The sequence below is a fragment of the Schistocerca nitens genome, chromosome 9, assembly GCF_023898315.1.
Source record: "Schistocerca nitens isolate TAMUIC-IGC-003100 chromosome 9, iqSchNite1.1, whole genome shotgun sequence".
Classification (NCBI taxonomy): Eukaryota; Metazoa; Arthropoda; class Insecta; order Orthoptera; family Acrididae; genus Schistocerca; species Schistocerca nitens.
Window position 1 is genome coordinate 24,970,031 of NC_064622.1, and position 12,958 is coordinate 24,982,988.

The 12,958-nt window shown below is 37.2% G+C and overlaps 1 protein-coding gene across 2 annotated transcripts in view; it reads right to left on the reverse strand.

The window, feature by feature from the left end:
- Window positions 1-1,026: 1,026 nt before the first annotated feature.
- The window catches only part of LOC126203358 (TBC1 domain family member whacked-like), a 72,115-nt gene continuing 60,183 nt past the window's right edge, over window positions 1,027-12,958 (reverse strand). Inside the window, exons 8-9 of one of the 2 annotated variants that reach the window (XM_049937656.1) lie at window positions 3,510-3,664; window positions 1,027-3,352 (exon numbers count right to left, since the gene is read on the reverse strand). In XM_049937656.1, coding sequence (XP_049793613.1) covers window positions 3,248-3,352; window positions 3,510-3,664 — 260 coding nt within the window. In that variant the 3' untranslated portion in view covers window positions 1,027-3,247. The remainder of the gene's footprint in view (window positions 3,353-3,509; window positions 3,665-12,958) is intronic. The other variant, XM_049937655.1, reaches the window with a different exon arrangement.

Genomic DNA, 12,958 nt, shown 5'->3' on the forward strand with positions numbered 1-12,958 from the left:
AACTGTTCTAGGTATATGGTTGTGACTATTTCCTGTGACTGATTGCTAATGGTTATCAAACAATGTATCTTACCACCCAATTGTGCATCCCATTTGTTTGTGTTAAGGATCAACTGCCAGTCCCTGTCAAACTGCTGATCCACTGTGTACCTTCATGCATTTTTCTATACTTTTGTGGTATTGTAAGTTTCCTGTACTGAACACAACATCACCTGCAGTCAGCACAATGTGGCTTCCGACATTAATCCCCAGTCCTATGACACTCCTTTAGTGCATATAAAAAGGTCTTTCACATTTGAAGGTTCCTTAATCTCGTGTTTTGTTCATTAGGCAACCACATGGGACCTTTGAGGAGTTCAAGAAACAGGCAACACCTTGGTTACCACTGTGTACATATACTGCTGCTTGGATCCCATATGTAAACAGAGCAGCCTGATGTTTTTCCATAAAATTTTTCTGGATAGACCGTGTCATCATCTAAAATGATGGACCAACGTCTATCCATTGCTGCAAATGACCCACATCAATGTTTGTAATAGTGTATGAAACAGTTTATCTTTTTATAACAGGACATGTTCTACAACCCGGAAGAATTTTTTGGAAATTGAGTCAGGTAGCAGAAGCCTATGAACAAATGAGAGCATGTCTAGTTTCACAGAACCACTGGTTTTCAAATGCATGCTGACCGCTAGACACATTTTTTAATCTTCAAATACATCATAATGTCTGAGCAAAATGTTTGTTTCATGATTTTGTACTAATTATAATCATTGTTAAAAATCTATGGCAATAATCTGTCCCTTTCTCCAACTGCCTTTTTTTCTAAATACAACAAGCTACTTTAGTTCAATTAAATATTTAGTATGATAAAAGAGTATTACTAACAAAACTTTCTTTTTTGTTTTATTTTATTTATGAAAAGGGAAGTATTACATTGAACAAATAACTGACTTCAATCTAACAGCCTTTCTTTATTCTTATAAAAAGAAGTAATACTTTCAACAAACAGTAACTTGACAGATAACATAATAGCAAATGAAATGGCTGTCTCAATAAAAATTGGAATGTCAAACAGCAATAAAATGTCAATTCATAAAATCAACTTAGGCAGCAACAAATAAATGACTTCAGCATTTTGGACAATATTTCTTCGTAGTATATGCTATTTCAAAAAAGAAACAGTCAAATCAAATAATATTCAAATGTCTGTTGCCTACAGTGAAGTAATACTGTAGATAAATGCAAATACAAGAATGTATACTATGAAAATTTAAACTACAAAACATTGAACATTGCAATATATACACAGAACACATTATACTGTGCTATCTATGTACACAATTATATTTCTGTGCACACAAAACAACAAGTGCAAGAATATAATATTTTCTTTAATAAATAAATTAACTAATAAAAGTATTTTGAATAAAGATACATACTTATCTGAAAAGTAAATGATTTTAACAAAATGAAAATAAAATTCAATAGGTACGCTTGCTTTGGCTAATTGTGTGTCACATAAAAAAGCACCAGTATATTCTACACACATAACAGCAGCTACTTTCATAAATTTGTTTTTCGTGGAACGATATGTAATGAAGGTCATTTACGTCAAGGGAAGACACACCTCTAAACTTTTGAGTATCAAAAATAGAAATAATGCTGCCATAAACATCACTTTGCATCCTTGCATCCAATACACATTCAATAATACAATTCTATAATACTTCTGAGGATTTGGAAGTGTTCAAAACTTGTTTCCTACTCAAATCCGAAATCTGTTCATTGGAACATCAGTACTTGGTAAAGAAAGTGATTACATTGTAAAAATTACAGCAAATATATTTAACTTAGGAATAGAACCTCAGCTGTATATCTTAAAACACTGCTTACAATGCTTTTTTAATAAATCATGTGTTCTTACACTTCTGATGTTTATTGAAGCTCTTGTTGTTACGCAAAGACATTATAACATCCAACTTCGCACAATGTCAATAAAAAAAACTTATTCCTTTCACAAAAGTAATGGCAAGTAACACTTTGGCTTAACTGTAGAAATGATTAAAGACAGAATGAAGCTCTTGTCCATCTTTTTTCTGATCTTCCTGTTCTGAATGATTTTAATTAATAAAAAATTAAGTCTGATATCCTGTTATAAGTTGTATCAATCAGCTGCACATTAGACCTTCTCAAGATCTTCCACCATTGCTTAATGCAGTGAACACTCCAAACCTCTAACTATATATAAATGGATTTAAAAACATTTTATAAAACCTGCATTGTACAGTCTTTCTCATTTAAGGCACAGAATAGAGTAAGTAGTACAGAATTAATAAGTTTTTTGATTGTTTATAAATAGTTCTAAACAGGTGCACACCAATTTTTGTTTGAGCTCTGCTCTTCAACCTACATGTGGCACAACTATCTTCTTAAGAACACCGTAACACATTTTAAACATAACTTAAAATTTAATCCAGGAGAAAAGCAACCAAACTTGATTGGTTAATTGTATTTATTTAAAAACACCAAAATTTAAAGCAGGTACTCAGCAAGATCTTTTTTGTGTTATGCTGTGCATACCATATTGAACTTATAATGAATAATCATGAAAAAACCACGGTACGTGAGAAGTATTTAAAATTTAATTTGTGTTATCTGTCTTCCTCTAATCTGTGACTGATATGACCCTATAATTCTGTCTTGATTCAAGGAAAACATTAAAAGACAACTCACTCTTACATAATTTTAAATACAGTAATGTTTAACAATTCACAAGTCAACAGTTTCTAAACCTCTGTGCACAATGCACATTTTCCTGGATCTTGCAATTTTACAAAATACATAGCTGCAAACTCTAATAATGAGTGTTTTGTGCTTTATACTCCATAACACATTTCACAGTACCACACTACAAAACTATTTTTTTTTTTTTTTTTTTGTAATTTACACAGAACCTTAGTTTGGAGCATGTGATTTTGCTGAGAAACAATGGTTTAGAGCAAGAAGGAGAGATTCATTATTCAACTTCACACTTTTTTTGCTTTTAGCATCATACTTCTAAAAGGACCAAAAAACTGTGAAGCAATACTGAGTATATCATTATCAAAAAATAAGGACTGCACTAGAATACGTGAATAATGTGGTTCACCTTGAGAATGAATGCGGCATTTACATTTCATGCAGCATTGCACATTTTACATGAAAAACTTTAAAAATAGTTTGCCTTTTCTGGTACTGCAGTTTCTTGTTATCTCTTGCTTTTGTGACCATTCTCTTGACTTGCACGCCTTTTTGCCAACTGTCGCCTGTGCTCATAATCAAAATCTTCTTCAGAAAGATTCAAGCGCAGTATCTGCAATTAACAAAACACACATTCTTCACATCTTTTTGCCTCTTTGCATAATGTAGGTTTTAAAGTGAAACACCCTGTCTGTTTACAAGTCTTATGTGTGGAATTAGTACAATACATTCTTATAGTATTCTGGACCTTAAATGGGTTTCAGACCTACCTGGTTGATCATAAATTCTTCTTCCACGACTTCAATTGGTGGATTGCGCAATACTTCTAAGGTTTCGTACATAGTTGGGCAACTTTTTATGACACCTGGTCTTCCAAGACTGAATTTCAAAAGCACAAGTGCAGTCTTGAAGATCACCTTAACCCCTGAAACCATAAAAATTCCCCTTATTGCACAATCATCAGTAGTTCGCAATATATGAAAAGAAGGAACAAAGTGAACTGAAAATAAAATGTTCAATGCCTGTGAATACCTATCCACTTTTACATCTACAGGCTTTCCGGGTGATCTGTTGACATCCTTATTCTCGCAGATATCGGCTTTGTTCTTCCACGATATTTTGACAACATGACCCATTATCTTCATCAGGTGCTACCAGAGAATGTTCCTCAAGTGGTACAGGTCCAGTATTTGTACCTACAATCTTCCTCCTCCAAGGTCAGTTCGAGATGTTATGCCATCTGCTTCCACCAGCAATGTTCTTAAACGTTCCCTCTTCGGTCTGGTGTGCCTGGTGCTCTATCTGGGTTCATCCCCCACATCCACACCTATCAGTAGTTCTTTTTGTGGGATTTTGTTGCTGTCCCCCGTTACATTTTCGGCAATTCCAGTGCATAATCCCAGGCTCTACTGAACTCTACCCAGTGTCGTGATTCATGAGTTTTTCTGTCAACTTCATCTCTACAGACTCTCTTATGACATTGTCCCAGTATCTGGGGGTCTGTGCCAGAATTTCACCATAGATCATGGACTGACTGAGTTTCAGACACTTGGTAATGTCTGATATAGTTGTCTTAGTCGAGTGCATGTGTGATGTTCTTTACACCTCGTGTCTACTGTCCTACTTGTTTGGACAATGTACAACATGCCACAATGGCAAGGTATATTGTAAATTCATTGTCCCAGGTCATCTTGCACATTTTCCACCCTCAGTAGTTCTCTTACTTTAGTAGGTGGACAGAATGCACATTTTATGTTATGGTTCCTGAGAATCCCTCTGATTTTGGCACAAATGGATCCCACATATGGCTTGTAAGTCACAGTCTTTGTCTCATCTTCTTCTTCTTCTTCTTCTTCGAGATCGCGTGGATGAGTGGCTGGTTGAAGGGCCTTCTGAATCTGGCCACGTATCCATTCTTGCAGTTATAAATCAGGACATGTAGGTTTGAAATACACACAGTGATCAAACCACCCACCTGCTCTTATTTCGACAAGTATATACAGAAATGGTAACTGGCCATTCATTTCCAGCTCCATTGTGAAATTCATATTTGGGTGGCTTGAGATAAGATGTTACAAAAACTCACTGAGCTTATCCCTACCATGATGCCACATCACAAAGACATCATCCAGATACCTGAAGGAAGCATAAGAGTTTGTACCTAGCCACCTCTATTGCCCCCAAATGATAACAAGTCATGTTGTCAAAATATTGTGCGAGAGTCACACTGGTATCTGTCACAATATCTGAAACCTCAAGGTGTCATCCACATATTTGTGTGTGTGTGTGTGTGTGTGTGTGTGTGTGTGTGTGTGTGTGTATGGGGGTTACCAAGAGTAGAAGAAATGTATCAATCAAGTCTGAATAAATTAGAGATTTAATTGTTGGGTTACACAACAGAGAGATCACTAACATCTGAGCACGGATCAATAAAAAGACATACCAATTAGTTATATGGCAAATTAAAATCCACCAATAGAATAAAAAGAAATAGGGATAGGTTGCACCAAATGAGTAGGGGTGCATGTGTAGCACTTGTGTGTGTGTGTGTGTGTGTGTGTGTGTGTGTGTGTGTGTGTGTGTGTGTGTGTGTGGCATTTTGAGTTGTTCTATGTGTATGCAAAGCCCTTTGACAAAATGTCAAATAATATAGGTACATCAAGTCAGTGAAATCACTTCATTTATTTACAGTAATAACCTTGTACAATCAAAATAGCAAGATTTTATACAAAAAGTTTATTTAAATTATGTTAATTTTACTTAGATTGGTATATATTCTATAGGTAATTTTTTATATGCTTGTTTGCAGATTTTACTGGTTTATGTTGTTCATAAGCATTCACAAAAAGTAACAGGATATTATGATGAAATGGTCTAAGGCAAATGTTGTTGAAGTGAGCCAAGATAAAATATAAACTGTTAAAATACCAATCAGTCTCCCATTTTCACTCACATTCACCCACCAAATCATACTACCACTCAGAATAACGAAACTGTTAATGAGGTCAGTGATCTAATAACCACTAAAATGTTGGGAAGAAAGTGAATATATAAGCTGAATAGTACAGTCTGTTACATCATCCACCCTGACAATACATAAAATCTTGTCTCACATAATTTCAAAAGCAAATCGGACATACCTTAAAAGTACATCATCTGCCAGAATAGAAGAAAATGGAATGGTAAAGCAGACTCTGTTCTCATCTAAATACAAACACTGAGACCAGTGTACTGAAATCCTTACACTACAAGTACTTTTGAGCAGGAGCCCATGTGTCCCTTGAATATGCTAAATTTCCCGGAATTGAGACACAACCTAGCAGAATGACATTTCCTTTCCCAGTGAGTTATGTACTGGATATTCTTGGGTTTTTATCTGCTGGCAACATATGTTGGATTGACTGAATGACATTATAGCAGATGCAAGATTCCACATTACGAGTAAATTTCACATGCTCCAGTGTGGTATAGATGATACGTAATCCTGCAGCAAAAACAGATACCTCATTTGGTACACAAGACAGCTACTGATGCCTTTTCATTTTGAGAGACATATATGGTTTTTACCACAAATGATTTAAAAGGTACCACATTCGTCACAGCAAAGATCACAATGAAACAATGGAAAATCCAGAATGGAATGTAAAAATATTATGAAAAAGATAGATGCTACTCACCATATAGCGGAGATGCTGAGTCACAGACAGGCACAACGAAAAGACTATCACAAAATAAGCTTTTGGCCAACAAGGCCTTTGTCAAACACAAACACACACACACACACACACAACCACCACAATCTTTGGCAGCTGAAGCCAGACTAATTGCTACGAATATAATATTGTTACAAAGAACATAATGGAAAGATACTCTCCCAAAGTCCTACACCTGTAAAATGTCAATGCTATCAAGAAGATCTATAAATACTCAAGTTTTAGAGATTAATTCAAGTACAAACTGTGAGAATTCTTGAGCAAGAACACAACAGCCACTTAAAAGAAATATTTACATGTTTGCAGCTATTTTCCTTTTTACTCCCACTTCCATTTTTTATTTTTCATTTTTTCAGACTTTCCACAGAAGAGAGGTTCCTTTCCATCACAATAATATCCTTAAAATTTATTAAAATTAGTATTACACAACACTATCTCTTCAAGATGTTCCTCCTTGTACTTCGGTCCTGTGTGTTTTATTCTGTGCCATATTTTTTCATTGTCATCTGTACATTTTGAAGCCAGGTAGTCAGTGGTTGTTTCCTTTTTCTTCGTTCAATTTCCCACCCCGGTATCAGTTTTGGTAGGTATTCTTGTATTCTCCAGTCTTCGGAATGTCTGTACCACTGCAATTTTCTTTGATCCGTAACATCACATATTCCTTTTTCCACTTCCATCATCATTTCAGTGTTCCTTGCGAGGTCTTTCCTTGAGATCATTAATGATTTTCTCCAGAAATCCATTTCCATACTTTCAGCTTGTTTTTGTGTGTCTGATTAGGTGTCCATGTCTCTGTTCCAAGCAGGAATGTACTCTATAATATACAGTGCATTTCATAATGAACAACCCGATTTCAAAATTCCATATTTAATGATAAAAACACACGACACACATGGGGCAAACTGCAAAATACTCATAAAATCGAAGTTTTAGCTATGTTACTACAAATGCGCTGTGTGTCCAGCAGCAGCAGCAGCAGCACGAACAACATCTAGCCAATAGCTACATTGGTCATAAAGTTTACACAATAGATCAGCTATTACAGAAGTTATGGCGGCTGTTATTCTGCTCATCACTTCTTCTATGTTACGAGGTAAAGGTGAGATGAACACACCTCCCTTCACACATCCTCACAAGAAAAAAAATTGCATGGGACCATGTCTCGCGATACTGGAGGCCAAGAATGCAGGGCAGTATCTTGGAGTCCTGTGCGCCCTATCCAGTGTTGAGGCAGAGCGTCACTGAGAAACTGATGAATGTTGTGCCAGTGAGGTGGAGCGCCATTCTGTTGGAAAATGAAGTCAGAGGAGTCTTAAGTTATGGAAAAAGCAAATTTTGCAGCATCTGAAGATAGTTCAGTTTAGGTGTCTTTTTTGTGGTCAATAATGTTGTGAGGGTTCTAAAGTTTCCATATGTGCATGTTTCATCAGTTTACTTTACCACTAGCAGGAAATGTTGCTTCATGATAATTAAGTGTGGTAAAAATGTATCATCTTCTACGTCCTCTAGTGGAGCACTGCTGAAGTAAATTATTTCCTTTAATCACCAACCCATAGAGCTTGCACTAATTGTAGTCTGTATTGTTTACAGTCCAACCGATTTTGTAACACTCGCCAGATAGTTATGTAAGGTAACGCTTGTGTGGCGAGTAGACTCTCATGTACTCCACTCAAAAGTTTGCCAAATTCTTTCCACTGTGTCATCAGAAGTATGAGGTCAACCTGGACTCTTCAGCTTTGCACAAGCATCCTGTCTCTTCAAATTGGTGATACCAACGACGAATGTTTTTGAGTGCAGGTGATCAATACCAAAACTCCAACAAAAAGAATGCTCAACTGAAATCACTAACTCACTCTTTGCGTGTTTGCAGCACACAAAAAGGCTTCTGTTGAGTGAATGCCATCTTGCTTCTGACTGACAGCAAACTGAGAAGATCCACTGACTGACGTCTAATAACACTGGTGACATGATGCAGCCTGTAAGAGGTCCTAGCTTGTTCTAAATTACTGTGAAAGTATATTATCAGTTCTTATTAGGCTTATACACTGATAAGCCAAAACATTACGATCACTGACCTAGTATCGATACAAACCTGTTTAGCCGATAGCCGTGACACCTGACAAGGAATGACTGCTAGCCAGACACACTCACGGTCTTGCAGTATCAGTGAGAGTGCTGTCTGTGTGTAGAATGGGGAAGGCACACGATCTATCCAAGTATGACTGAGGGCAGATTGCAAGGGCCCACGGCTCAGTATGAGCATTTCAGAAATTGCACCGCTTGTTGGGTGTTCGAGGAATGCTGTGGTTAGAGTCTTCAATACATGGCCAAACCAAGGTGAAACCGTGTCCAGACATCATGGGGTTGGGCAGCCACCCCTCATTACAGATGTCAGACGTCGTATGCTGGGCAGACTGGTAAAACAGGACGGGCGGCAAACTGTGACGGAACTAACATCAGTTTTTAAAGCTGGGCAGAGTACAAGCGTGTCTGAACACACAGTGCACCAAACACTCCTGATGAGAGGCCGCTGCAGCCGACACGTCATGCATGTACCAATGTTAACACAATGACATTGGCAACTACGACCGAAATGGGCACGTGACCACCGGCACTTGCCGTCGGAGCAGTGACAGAGCATTGCACGGGCTGCTCAATCCCGAGACCTTCTTTATCGTGCCAATGAGAGGGTGTGAATACGTCATCTTCCAGGGGAAAAGCTCCTTTACACATGCACTGTGGGACAGAGACAAGCTGGTGGCGGCTCCATTGTGCTCTGGGGAACATTCACATGGACATCCAAGGGCCCAATGGAGCTCACGCAAGGCACCATGACAATTGTAGACTGGTTGCAGTGGCATTTTTCAACAAGATGATGCGCCATGTCACAAGGTCAAAAGTGTGATGGAGTGGCTCGAGGAACACAGCAGCGAGTTCCAATTGATGTGCTGGCCCCCATCTCACCAGATCTGAACCTGATGAAACACATCAGGGATGCGATTGAATGTGGTGTCACAGGTCAAATCCTCCCAGGCATTTACGAGAATTAGGTGACTTATGTGAAGAGAGGTGATGCCAACTCCTTCCAGCAACCTAAACCCAGCAGGACCTCACTGCTTACATGCCACGATGCATCACCTCTGTTATCTGTGCCAAAGGTGGAGATACTAGCTATTAGGCAGGTGGCCATAATGTTCTGACTGATCATTGCATTCCCTTAATACATGTCTTACAGTATTTTTAATTAAGGGATCCTCTGTGTCTGCCATATTTAATGCTTTCTAAAAATAGTCCAATACTTCTTAATTTTTCTCTATACTTTCCCAAAATCTGTCGTAATATGAAAATACGGTTTACAGACGATCTCCTGTCAAACCACATCGTTCTGCTTGGGTCCTAAAATTAGTTTCCTCCCTCCCTCTCCCCCTGTATTATTATTCTTAAAATTCTCACTAATGAGTGTGTAACAAAAATTTCTTTATAGTTCAATCGAATGTTGCAATCTCCTTTCTTAAATATGGTAGCAGTATAACTTTTCTTCTTTCCTTTGATATTAAGTCTCCATTAATGTTTTTTTGAGTAGCTGTGATGCTAAACTTTGTTGCCACTATTTTTTCCAAGTCCCAGATTGTTATCACCTGGTCCAGGTGATTTGCCCATCTTTCCTGTTCTTAATACATCAAGCACTCACTCAGAAATTTGGAACTCATCACCTTTGTGTTCACTTCTCCCTACTATTCCTTCCTCCATACAGTCTTCTCTATCCTTCTTTCTTCTTCTTCTTCTTCTTCTTCTTCTCACTGCTGGCTTTACCATGTATCTTCACAGGATCAGCATGTTAATCTGGATTTGGTAACGTTAGTGGTAGAGGATGGCCGCCAGATGCCCTTCCTGTCACACCCCGTCCTTCCCTTGGGCGGATTTGGTGCAAGCTGCATGCAGTGTGATCCCACATGAATTTGTGTGTGTGAATCATTTGACTGGGGCAGGACATGGATACTAGCCTGCCATACACATAATCAGAGTAGGAAACCACATAAAAATCAGATCCAGGTTGGCTGGCACACTGGCCCTCATTGTTAACACGCCGTGCAGGATTCAATCTAGGGCTAAAGCACCTCCCCGATTCCAGGAAGTGGCATGCTAACAGACCACTATCCAGGCAGATCTATTATTCTCTATCTCCTCTATTAATTTTTTGAAATATTCTTCCCATTATTTTTGTGTTATAAACTGTAGATTTGCTTTGGATTTTATCCGTCGTCAAGCTCCTTTTAATACTGGCAACACTTCTTTCACTCTCTCAAATCCCAGCTTATTATTGACATTGGTACATGTTCTTTCCCATCTTTCATTCTTTGCTATCTTTATTTTTTCCAGTTTCATTCTTGTTTTCCTTATAGAGAGATTCAGTTTCTTCCAATTTATAATGCAAACACTGAAAATGTGTGTTCCTTTTCTGTTTTGCTATCTCTATGTCTTCTGACCACCATTCTGCTTGTGGTTGTTTTCCTGTACACCCAATACCTCTGCTGCTATTTTCAACAATGGTATTTATCTGTTCATACATTTCTTCTGTTCTTTCTTCAAAATGATGCTGGATGAATCATTCTCATTCTGGTAGCAAGCAATGTTCTTATACTTTCATTTTGTATGCTCTTGATATTATAATGTTCACTTTCATTCTTCTCAGTGTGGTTCATTTTTACAGCACTAGTTTTTACTTACGAAGGGTTAGTACTGAATTTACAAAATAAAAATTGAGGACTTTTAAGCACCTCTTCTTAACTGACAATAGTTGCACTCAATGCTGTAGCAATGTCAAGAATAAAATTAACATGCACAAATAGATGATAACTTAAATATAGTATCACTATAATAAAATTCAGCAGTATCAGCTTAATAGATATAAGGCAAATTCTCTTCAACAATTTACTTCATTACATGTTTGCTTGATCTTTGATAATGTTTTTTATTTTTGAAGTGGTTAAAGTAAGTATATCACATTTTATAGCCCTCTGCAGTTTTCATCCAATAATAAAGCTTAAAAGTAATTCCAACGTGTGAATTTTAACGAAATTGAGAATTGTCAATAAGAAAAACTTATAAACAGTAAAACATAACATGTTTTAAGTTTGTCAATTTTTTCCTTAATTTGGCTGTCTAATACTTGAACCTCTTCTTTTTTTTCCTTATTGCATTATTGTAAGCAGTACGAAATGATTCTTGCCTTTTCTGCAACCTCTGAAAGTTAATCAGCAGTTTTGTGCAATGAAGGAATGTCAGAACTGAGGTGCATTCTTTTCTGCTGTGAACCTTCCAATTCCTCTTACAATTTTACTTTCTTTCCAGTAGTGTCTCGGTCTTCTGCACTTGTTTTTGTTCCTCACGATAAGCCATGTATTGTGTTTCTTGCAGGAGATGCAGATGCCAACATATCCTTAGTAAGTTATACATTTTGCACTCTCCCACAAAATTTAAGGTGGTCTTTAACTTGCCGCATAGCAACATAGGATCTTTCTTTCAAATTTTCTACTTCTAGAGCCTTGTTGATTGAGAATCTACTCTCTACTGCTGCCTGACCACGTGAAAAGATTAAAATCTTCTTCCAAACCTTCCAATTTTTTTTTTTAAACTTCTTGAATACATAATTCTTGTACAGGAAGTAATCTTGAAATTTTAACATCAAAGTCTCTACATTCTTGATATGGAATTTGCTACGCAAAATCTCCAAACTCCAATAAGAGGGAATCAGAATTTCCCATCAAAACGTGGCCACTTCCAATCAGACTTGCAGCAATAATTTCATGTTGATCCTGCAACCATCTTCATTTTCAAGAATAACTTTTGGATCCAGACACACTTAATTACGTACAAAGGAATAATATGCAATGGAGATTTTTCAAAAATACTTTTAACCATTTTCATAATAAATGACTGTGCTTTGCGTTTTAAGGTTAGGACATCTTTCCTGGTAATTTTTTCCTCCTTAACAATGCTAAACAAAATATTGTCTCCAATAGAGCCTAAACCTACTTTACTTAATTCACTGAGTGAAAGATGGTTTCACTTCATAAGTGCCAAGCTTATCTGAGGAATCCATTTTCTTCATATCCTCTTTCTTCAGTATATGAAAACTGAGGAGACAATGGTTTACTAATTTTGTGAGGCCATTTCAAAAAAAAATCTAGGTCGTAGCAACAAAAAATTTGAAGTTTTATGTTTAGTAACTTATCCTCTACTGCCGTTGTAACAACAGTATTCGAACTGGAAGCTGCCTTGTCAATTTTCCCCTTTTCTACATAAGCAACAAGCAGAGAAATGTCATCCAAAATTTCCAGAGCCCTTGGAACTGCATGGAAACAAGCAGAGAAATGTCATCCAAAATTTCCAGAGCCCTTGGAACTGCATGGAAGTTTTCTTACCACCTACGGTGGCAAAATTTAGGCCAACTTGCTTTGAATTTGAAAGTTCTATGTACGTTTCAACTTTTGCATGTGAGTCAT